Source organism: Cottoperca gobio, chromosome 6, assembly GCF_900634415.1.
Source record: "Cottoperca gobio chromosome 6, fCotGob3.1, whole genome shotgun sequence".
Taxonomy (NCBI): domain Eukaryota; kingdom Metazoa; phylum Chordata; class Actinopteri; order Perciformes; family Bovichtidae; genus Cottoperca; species Cottoperca gobio.
In genome coordinates, this window is record NC_041360.1 from 24,018,686 (window position 1) to 24,029,426 (window position 10,741).

A 10,741-nucleotide genomic window follows, 5' to 3' on the forward strand; every position below is an offset into this window, starting at 1 on the left:
GCTGAATAACGGCAACACAGAACCGGGAATAGACCAATCAGAGTGGGAGCTATGATCTCTCCAACCAATCACCGCGTCTGGATTTTGAAGTAGGCGGGTTCATTGTGTGGAAGCGTACTGCTGTCATACATGTTCCGGGCGGGTGAAGCGTTTCCTGCACTGGTGCATGGTGGTCGAACAGGAGGAATTGTTGGAAATTTTTCGGAGGTTAGTATATAAATTGGTTTTTACCCAGTGTGCATTATTCCCACAGCCATCTCCGAGAGGGAGAGGGAGAGACAGGCTGCGGCTGGGAATCATAAGACGGACGGGAAATACTGTTTTAACATGAATTAAAAATGACATCCAGCGAGTCAAAATGCTTATGTTATCATTAATTAGCTCGGTGTTGTTTCCTAGTTATATGTGAGCTCGGCTGGGAGCTTCGTGGAGACAGCTAGCTAGCACCTTCAGCTGTCACAGAGCCAGCTAAGACTTCAGATGCTATCTTCTAATAGCTGTACGGCTATTCATGTGACAATCTGCAAGAAACAGTTTGGTAGTAAACTGCTGAAATAAAGTCGTGACAGCACCGGTTCGGTTGGCGTAGTTAGCAATGTTGTTAGCATGGTGGCTAATAACCACCCTACTCCTCCGTTATGACATCGCTTCATCTGTGAATTCAAAGATGCTGCCAGTGTTCAAACTTTTACAACAAATCTGCTTCACTGCACTTTGTGGATAATGTTTTATTACAGGGTGACAAATGTGGCAAGTCATAGTTATGCTAACATGGTAGCTAGCTAGCCCTTCAAATGCTATATTCAAAATAACAAGCGCCAAACTATATAATGACTGCAGTGCAGAGTAGTTTTTAATCAAATGAAATCAATAATTAAAAAAACATTAGAATGTACTTTTACACAAGTCCTCCATATTTTGGACATGCATGTACTTTACTTATTAGTATTTCTACTGCTACTGCAATACATCTGAAGTAAATATTTACTCCACTACATTTATCTGACAGCTTTAGTTACTTAACAAATTAGGATGTTTGCACAGGAAACATGAAGAGTTTAACTATAAGAGTAATTTATTAAGTCATTATTCATACAAACATGGTTCCAACTTCTCAAATGTGAAGATTATATATTTATATTATATAAACAATAATTATAAGGTTGGACTAAACATACATTGTGAAGGTGTCACACTTAATTGGGATAGCATTTTTCACTGTTTTCATAGTTTTTACATACCAAACAATAATTTGATTAATAGAGAAAATAATCAATCATTAGTTGATAGTTAAAAATGAGCTCCACCGTAAGCAACTATAAAAGTAAAATACTGCTTTTGCATTAATGCATGAGTAACCAGAACGGCGAAGGGAGAGCGTCAAGGCCATATGTCTTCAAGCAGCATTAATAGCATAATAAATAAATGCAGCTAACACAAGGCTAGAATACCAACTGCCTTGGGGACTCTAGTTGTGGTGGCCTAGTGGTTCGCCTTCCAAACAAAACACGAGAAGGTCGGGAGTTCAATACCAGGCAGCCACTATTGTACCCCTGGGACTGTCCCTGTACTTAGTTCACTGTAAGTCGCTCTGGATAAGAGTGTCTGCTAAATTACATGTAATGTAATACAAAACAATGTTACACAGATAATCGGCACAGGCAGTTGAAAACATGACAACATTACATTACAGAAGACATGGGGACATGTCTATGTGTTGTTAAAAAGCTCTGGTTGCTTTTTAAATCACGTTTTAAGATTATTTGAACAGAAGAAGCTGAAAATAATATTGTGGGAACATATGTTTATGCTTTATTACTTGAATTTGAGGCTCTTACTTGAGGTGTTCAGATTTGGGCTTATATGTTGCATATTACTAAATGAATGTGTTTGAGGCATTGCACACGTATTCAACTCGACACTGGTTCTCACATCTCCATCCTCAGTGTGTGTCTGTGTGTGTTTACTGACCTGTGTGTGTGTGTTTACTGACCTGTGGACTCGTGAGTGTGAGTTTTATATGCGTCTCCTGTGTGTGTGTCTCCACTCCAGCAGCTAAATCATGCTCTTGGCCCAGATAAACCGGGACTCTCAGGGAATGGCAGAGTTTCATGATGCAGACGGACAGCCCGTCACGCTCTGTCTGACGGAGGCCGTGACTGTGGCAGGTGAGCTCCCAAACTTGAACTTGTCATCGTCACGATACAGCTTGAAGTGGACGAACAGACACAGTTTTTATTATTTTATTTCACAATTTCCTCATTATATAGTAAACAAGACAAACTATTGTGTCACGCAACAAAAAGAAGTACAAGAACAGATGCATACTACAGATAGAATACTTTGTACATTACGAGCTTCTACCATAAACAATATGAGGCATGAAAAATAAAAGTTACTGTTTTATTTTTGCACTTTGTAATGGCTGGTTCTAATAGGGGCTATAATATTGTTATTGTCTATGATCATGCATACATTGTATATAAATAGTTACTATGAAAGTGTATTGAGATACAAATTACCACAAATAAAGTGAGGAGATAATGTCGGATGTTGCGATAAATAATAATTAAGTATGAATATTTCCCCTTCTTCACACACACGGTACTAAAGAAAGGTAACAGTGGGGCATTGTGATTGGCTCATAGAGGACATGTTTCATCAGAGGTCCTCTTCTAGACTTTTCGAGTGTAACAACTTGGGATTGGGACGTATTCATTAATATAGAAATAGAGTATTAGGGGATGCAATAGAGAAAGCTATGAGATGATGAAGTGTTTTATTTGAAGGAATGTGAACTCAGTTCAAAGTTGCCACGTGCAGCCACAACATGATGCTCTTCTTACTTCATGTATTGCCAACTAATGTCCCCAGATGGCGATCAGATAGAGAGCATGGACACGGTGAGTCTGCAGGCTGTTACTCTCGCAGATGGATCCACTGCATACATCCAGCACGACTCCAAATCTTCCTTTTCGGATGCACAGATCATGGACGGCCAAGTGATCCAGCTGGAGGACGGCTCGGCCGCCTACGTTCAGCATGTGTCGATGCCTAAAGGAGGTAAAACACAGATCTAAAAACTGTACGACTTAATGCTGTTTTACAGCTGAGCTGAGGCTACTGTTGGGGAGGCGGTTGTGCTTAATGCTTTGTCTTCTGGTGTAGGAGGGGATAGTTTACAGCTTGAAGACGGACAAGCAGTTCAGCTAGAAGATGGAACAACAGCCTACATTCACACACCTAAAGGTAAGAAATGTTTTATACCAAGTATGTTTCACATTATCAAAGCAATAATAAAAAACTATTATTTGTAATAAAATAGTTTCTCTTATTTTCCTCAGACATTACAAACTATCTTACAAAAATGTGTTCTTTAAATAGATAAGAGTTGCAATTTAATGTTTTGCTTTACCTACTTTGATTCAATCTGCTTCTGGTTCGTCTTTTCTATAATGCTCTCTTCCAACATCTGGAGAAGAAGTGTTTTGGTAACTTGTTGCATTGAATCAAAGGTTAGCTCCACAGCCAGTTTGTGGACTTTGGGTTCGGGTTACACACTCGACTTCAAACGCTACATACATCGTCTTACGGCTGCGTTCAGCTCAGATCTTTGAGTACTAGAAGTTGGTCTCCGGCTAAACGCAACTCAATGCTTTGAAATCTGCTCCATGTTGCTTCATAGAAATGCTCAAACAACCCAGAAAGGTGTGCTACATTAATAATTCTAGCTCATGAATTTGCAAACCTCATTTATTTCAAAGTGATTTTACACAGAAAGACTCGTCATGTAGGAAACCATCCATCCTCCCTGAGTAAACAACCATCTCAGTTTTCATACTGGACCCGAGCCCAGTTTCTCTCTCAACATGAACGTCCCGCTCCTTGTTTCCGTGCAGATGCATACGACCAGAGCGGCCTGCAGGAGGTGCAGCTGGAGGACGGCAGCACCGCCTACATCCAGCACACAATGCACATGCCGCAGTCCAACACCATCCTGGCCATCCAGGCTGACGGCACCATCGCAGACCTGCAGGCTGATGCCACGGCCATCGACCCTGAGACCATCAGCGTGCTGGAACAGTACACCACCAAGGTAAACAGCTTTGTCCTGGTGTGGCTCGAGTTAATTGCTGATTACGTAATCTCGATGACATGTTATCCGTTCATACCCAACGGCTGTGTTTATATGTGCAGTATATCTTCAGATGTATATATATATATATATATATTATATATCTTCAGATGTATATATATATTATATATATCTATGAAATATATAATGAAAGCGTATTTAATCCGTATAGAGGATGTGTCGGGACGCATGTGCTAATATAGACATTTACATATTGTGTCATTACATTTTGATTTTGATAACACACCTTTTCTTTTTTCCGTACATCTCCCTTGATGGTGAATGTTCATAACTCTGACAGCAGATACTGTAACAGGAAGTGTCCTTTCTCCTTCCTGTCAGGTGGAGAATATAGAAAACCCCTTGGGGTCCTACGGCAGAGTAGAAGCAGACAATGGCGTCCACATGCGGGTAAGAGTATTTTCTTTTTCATTACTTTTGTATCATCCGTCCAGATTTGACAGTGAAGTCTAATTCATGTTTTTTCTTTTTCAGATTGTGATACAGGGTCAAGACAACAGAACAGGAAGGACCTCAAACGTAGGAGAGAAGTCTTTCCGCTGTGAATACGAAGGCTGTGGAAAGCTCTACACCACCGCCCACCATCTCAAGGTAAGAGTGGGGGTGTAGTGGTTGTGTGTGCACGTGGCAGTGAAGCGTCTGCTGAATGAAAAGTAAAGTAATGGAAAGAGAAAGTTCTGCTTGTTCCCACCCAAGCGTGGGATTGTTTAAAGACGGCGTTTCCCTTACAGCATCTTCCGATGATGCTGTTAGTTTGCTTTCTCTCTGCTACACAGTTCTGTTTGTGTGTCCGGCAGGTGCATGAACGCTCCCACACTGGAGACAAACCGTACATCTGTGACTATCCTGGCTGTGGGAAGAAGTTTGCAACAGGTAGCTGTGGAGACTTAATATGAACTTTTTATAATATCTACACATTGAACATTTTCAATGTGTAGATATTTTACATTTAAATGTTCTTAATTATAATTGCCAAGGAGGTTATGTTTTTAAGGTGTAGCGTGGGAACAGAACAACAACACTTTGAAGCATCTCCGATTCATAGATTAATCTTTTTTCACTTTCAGTAACATTAACTTTGCAAAATTGTTAATTTGTGTGACAATTTGAGAACAAAATGAAATCAGGCTGAGGTGCAAAAGATCGTAAAGTATCAACTTACGACACTTTCTTCCTTTCTTCCTGGTTCGTGCATCAACCAGGAAGAAAGGCTTAATGAATGTGAATGACTCAATTTCTCTTTTTATGGCGATCTTTAAGGCTACGGACTGAAGAGTCACTCACGCACACACACGGGGGAGAAGCCATACAGATGTCAAGAGCTGAACTGCTGCAAGTCCTTCAAAACCTCCGGAGACCTTCAGAAACACACAAGGACTCATACAGGTACACAACAACACCAAGGATCACCAACATCAACATAATGTTATCACACTTTCTGTTTGAGAGGCGTGTACATGACTTGTATGTGACTCAGCCGGGGCACAGGGTGAGCTGCTGGGAGCTGAAACAGTAACTGCTCACTCGGCCTCAAAGGGACTGTGAGTGAGTGAGTGTTTTTTAAAACTTCCAGAGTCATGCACTGGGTTTTTTTGAAAGAACACAGATTGAATTTTCCCCCGAAGCGACCAGCGTGCTGCAGGAGTCTTCAGGCACACGATCATCATGAGAAGCATGACTCGAGACACTGTTTGTTATTCAATAACCCGATTTCTGCCGTTTAGATCTCGTTGGGAGAGGAATAGATCGTTTTCCTTTTTTTAAATGTAAAACTCAGCTCAGTCAGACCCATACGACACTCTGGAACATTCTGCACACGGTCCGTAGTGCTAAATTATAATCGTTCTGTTTTCAAGTTTAGGAATAGGCTTGTACGCTCGAAGTTAATATGAATTTAGATGTGACGATAAAGGCTTCGAGTGTATGAACATGTTTTCTGCACCTGTACGGAGATTTAAAGCGGGAATGATGAGTTCCTCCCTAAACCCGAACATCATCTCTTGCCTGCAGGAGAGAAGCCTTTCAAATGCCCGGTCGACGGCTGCGGCAGGTCGTTTACCACCTCCAACATCCGCAAAGTTCACATTCGAACGCACACCGGGGAGCGGCCGTACTACTGCTCTGAGCCAAGCTGTGGACGCTCATTCGCCAGCGCAACCAACTATAAGAACCATATGAGGATACACACGGGTGAGTCCTTCACCTCGTCTGCTCCTAACAGCTTGTGATGAGCCGTAGTTTTAAATGATTGTACAGCTGTGTGGTATGTTGCTTGTGTTTGGTCACAAGATAACCGACTTCTCTGCTTCTCCAGGAGAGAAACCGTATGTCTGTACGGTGCCTGGCTGTGAAAAGCGCTTCACAGAATACTCCAGCCTTTACAAACACCATGTGGTTCATACACCCTGCAAACCTTACAACTGTAACCATTGTGGGAAAACCTACAAGCAGATCTCAACGCTCGCCATGCACAAACGCACCGCGCACAACGACACAGAGCCCATCGAGGAGGAGCAGGAGGCTTACTTTGAACCCCCAACAGGTCAGTGTAAATACAGTGAAGAGATTTATAAGTTTACATCAAACTGCGATTGACAGAAAAAAGAAAATAAATAGGCAAAAATGTATCATTAAAATAATAATTTTAATTAAAATAATAATTTTGGGAAGAAGTTTGCAACAGGTAGCTGTGGATCCTTTTAATTTAAATAATCCTTTTAATTTAAATAATCCTTTTAATTTAAATGATTATTTTAATTTAAATGATTATTTTTAATTTAAATGATTATTTTAATTTTAAATAATCATTTTAATTTAAATACATTTTTTTTAATTATTCTATTTAATTTGTATAAATTGATTTAATAAAACAAGTCATCTGAATACATTGTTATAGAACAAACAATTAATCAAGGTCATAATTAGCAGATTAATTGATAATTATTAAATATTTGATTCTTTAATTTGTCATGTAAGATAATAAACTGAATATCTATTGGTTTTGGACGGATGTTCTGATGAAACTTTTGGGGAAATGTTTAAATCTGTCACATTTTACATGGATCATTATCTAAAGTTATTCAGAACTAAATCTCTCCATTTGATTTCAGATGCCATTGACGACCCGAACGTCAGCTACACAACCACGGTGGTCGGGGCGGACGACTCCGGTTCGGAGCAGGTTCCTGTGGATAGCGTCGAAATGATTGGTCAGCAGCACATCGCCTTGGTTACGCAGGAGGACGGAACACAACAGCAGGTAACGGAACGCGATGACATCACAGATAATAAATATTTTAATGTTTGTTCATACTTTAAATGTGTGCAAAATACATTCAAATTATATAAAAAACTAAGAAACTGATATTAGTTTTGACCAAATTCACAATTAAATCAGTTTATAATCTGCGTGCGTGCGTGCGTGCGTGCGTGTGTGGTCTCCAAACTGTCGACACTTGTGGGAAAGTTTTTAATAACGACTCTACATCTGCATCTCAGAGCTGGACAACATATTGTCTCTATATCCTGATGTGGAACTAGACATCGCTCTTTCACACGTTGTAAGCTTTAGACGCGGTGGTCACGATGGCGTGTCTTATTTCTGTATGTTTAGCGGACGATAACGATGAGGATCAAACTACAGATGTGTTGAAGGGGAGATGTATAAGAACAGATATGATCAGAATGATTCACTGTGAGCCTGCGTTGTGCCTCACAGGTCAGCATCTCTGAAGCAGACCTACAAGCTATGGGGGGCACAATCACCATGGTAACCCATGAAGGCACAACCATCACCATCCCGGCCCACGAACTGGCGACGCAAGGTGCTCACGCGGTTACCATGGTAACGACAGACGGCACAGAGGAACAGGTAAACAATTGACAGAGTTTTGTGTAAACTGTATATATATATATATATATATATATATATATATATATATATATATATATATATATATATATATATATATATTGTATTGTTTTATTTATTATTTGTACTTCATGAACTAAACGGAGCTTCACAAGACCAGACTCTTTTAATTGATTGAATGTTATATTGGATATTAAGCACAACATGTTCTCTGCTGGACCTCCATGACGGCACCAGATTGATTTCCTGTATTTCGGGTCATGCACACAAAGCGTCCAACCATCATGGGTTCACAAGACACCAGAAATACACTTTGTGGTGCTCAAACATTTCATTTCATGACAGGATAACTTTTGTTTACACCACACATCTGCCCACATGAGAAACCTTTCACACCTAATCTCCTGAAAGTCACAAAGTAACCCTGTTCTTGAACACCAGATGTGGTCCGGCACTGATTGATTTGTGTCTCCCTCAGGTGGCCATCATGACACCGGACATGGGCGCGTTCCAAACTGTGGAGGAGGCGGGCTACAGCCAAGATCAGGATGACATTCATCCTGTCACATTATTGGCCACCTCCAATGGCACTCACATCGCTGTGCAGGTTGGTAGACCAACACCTTGGGAGTGAATAGATTAGTGGGGTGAGTTTCAGTCCGTGACTCTGTTTAGTTCCCCTTAAAGAAGAAGAAGAAGAAGAAGACTGGATTCATTAAATCCAGAGGTATCAGTTATAGGTTTGGTATTGATCCCACAGAGTCGACTGCATTTCTTTATAGGGACAAGTATGTAGCATAAACTAATGCCACACACCGCAGCATTTAAAGCCTTAAAATTCATAACACTCAACAACAAATTTAAAAGAGACAAAACACAAACTCAGAACTCAACAAGAAAATGCAGACGAAGCAAAACAAGACACGCACTAATACAATAATAAAGATGGAAGCAGCAGATCAGTTGTGACTTCATGACTCTTTCTTTTTTAAACGGCTTCAGTTTGAGTTTAAAATAATTCCAGTCAGGATCCAGTTTGAAAGAAGTCCCCGAGGTCATACCCCGAACAGACGAAGCTGTTTGTCTAAATGAGGATTTACTTAAGGGCATCTTATAATTCATGTTGGACGCTCCACGTGTGACGGCGCCTGAAGCTCCGAGGGGAACAGAAAGGTCACTGAGCTGGTTATGAAGGCGTTCGTAGATAAGCACATTTAATTTAAATAAAAAAACTATCAAAACATGACATTTACATTTCTTAAGAACATGGAGATGATGTGATCGTATCAGCATGATACTGACAGGAGTTTCAGTCAAATAACCCCCCCCCCCCACACCCCACACGGTTAAGCTATTTGCTTAAACGCCTAATACAAATCGTAGGAGTGACGCCGCCCTCCTGCTGGTGCATTTGATTAGGGATCAAACTAAACCCTAACCTAACGACATGCCGCAGGTGTGAGTTTACATGTAATCCAAATTCAGGATGAGCAGCAGCACACTCTGCGATAATAAATAAAGGAACACAATGAATAACAATTTAGAGTTAAGGTTTTATTTCTCAGTAAAAAAAGAAGGACATTAGTGGGAAAGTTATTTTCTTGTGTTCACTCGTCATTAAAGCTCGATAAATCCTCTGCTGATCCCTTATCTGGAAATAACCATGACATCAAGTTGACATTAAAAGCTGGTAGAAAGTGTCGATAGAGATGAATTGCTTTGTGTTAATACTGTAAACGTATCTTTTATAGTGACATCACATGTGATTAGAAAGGTACCTTGAAAGTACTCTTAATATATCTGTGCAAACTCTGCAACCACATATTACACTATTTAATTTGAATACCATATTAACTATTCAGGCCTAAAACACCAGAGGGTGCCGTCCTCATGACCTTTAATTTATCCTGAAAAATGTTGTTTTCATTGCCCCCCCCCCCCCTAATTACAAAGGACTAGCTCTGTTTCAACCTGTTGCCATGTGTCAATGAAAGCCTGTAACAGTCCGTCACAATCAGAGGTGGTTTTGTCTTTTGAAGGGGTATCACAGTAAATCAACGTAGTGATCGATTTAATGGTGGTTATCCGCTTGTCAATTAACGTTGGTATAATGTGCATTGTTTTCCTTCTCTTTGTAGCTTAGTGATCAGCCTTCGCTGGAGGAAGCCATCAGAATAGCATCAAGAATACAGCAAGGAGAGTCGCCGGGCCTGGATGATTGATGGACTCATTATGAACTACGATTTAGGATCAAAACCATCTTAATGGGACTATTTCAACAAGAGAAATCACAAGTCTTCCTCCATGTTTTTGTTTTTTTCCCCCCACAAAAGAATTGAGCTTTTATGTGTACATAGGATTTTGATAACTGGAGTTCTGCTATGCTATTTTGTCCCTCAACCAAGAAGACGGGAGAGGGGGGGAAAGCTTTCTAATGTTTATGGTGCACAGTGCACAGTGCGGTGTACAGCTAATGCTATTTCTAATTAAAAGTAAGCGTGTGGTTAGTTGACTGTACTTGATTTTAAAACACCTGAATCCATGTTAAACATACTAAAACATACCTACAGCACATACAACAAATAAATATTATATATTATTTATAGATTCAGTTAAGTAGTAATAAAATAGTGACAGAACATAAAGGTGAACATTGTGAGAACAATACCTTAGTATGACCTTGAAGATGTAGATGACGTGTGTGTTATCATGTA

At 40.2% G+C, this 10,741-nt stretch overlaps 1 protein-coding gene across 4 annotated transcripts; it reads left to right on the forward strand.

The window, feature by feature from the left end:
• The first annotated feature begins 60 nt into the window (after window positions 1-60).
• Window positions 61-10,535, forward strand: znf143b (zinc finger protein 143b). Of its 4 annotated transcripts, none has more exons than XM_029434589.1 (15): window positions 61-207; window positions 2,053-2,168; window positions 2,875-3,063; window positions 3,169-3,249; window positions 3,900-4,096; window positions 4,478-4,546; window positions 4,631-4,747; window positions 4,954-5,029; window positions 5,417-5,542; window positions 6,167-6,346; window positions 6,471-6,698; window positions 7,267-7,415; window positions 7,875-8,027; window positions 8,506-8,674; window positions 10,166-10,535. In XM_029434589.1, the coding sequence occupies exons 2-14, from the start codon at window positions 2,063-2,065 to the stop codon at window positions 8,659-8,661; spliced, it is 1,827 nt and encodes a 608-aa protein (XP_029290449.1). In that variant the 5' UTR covers window positions 61-207; window positions 2,053-2,062; the 3' UTR covers window positions 8,662-8,674; window positions 10,166-10,535. The 4 variants fall into 4 exon arrangements, with proteins under 4 accessions (XP_029290449.1, XP_029290446.1, XP_029290447.1 ...); XM_029434586.1 differs by having other exon boundaries at window positions 8,506-8,634; window positions 10,166-10,296; XM_029434587.1 differs by having other exon boundaries at window positions 131-207; window positions 2,056-2,168; window positions 8,506-8,634; window positions 10,166-10,296.
• The last annotated feature ends 206 nt before the right edge of the window (window positions 10,536-10,741 follow it).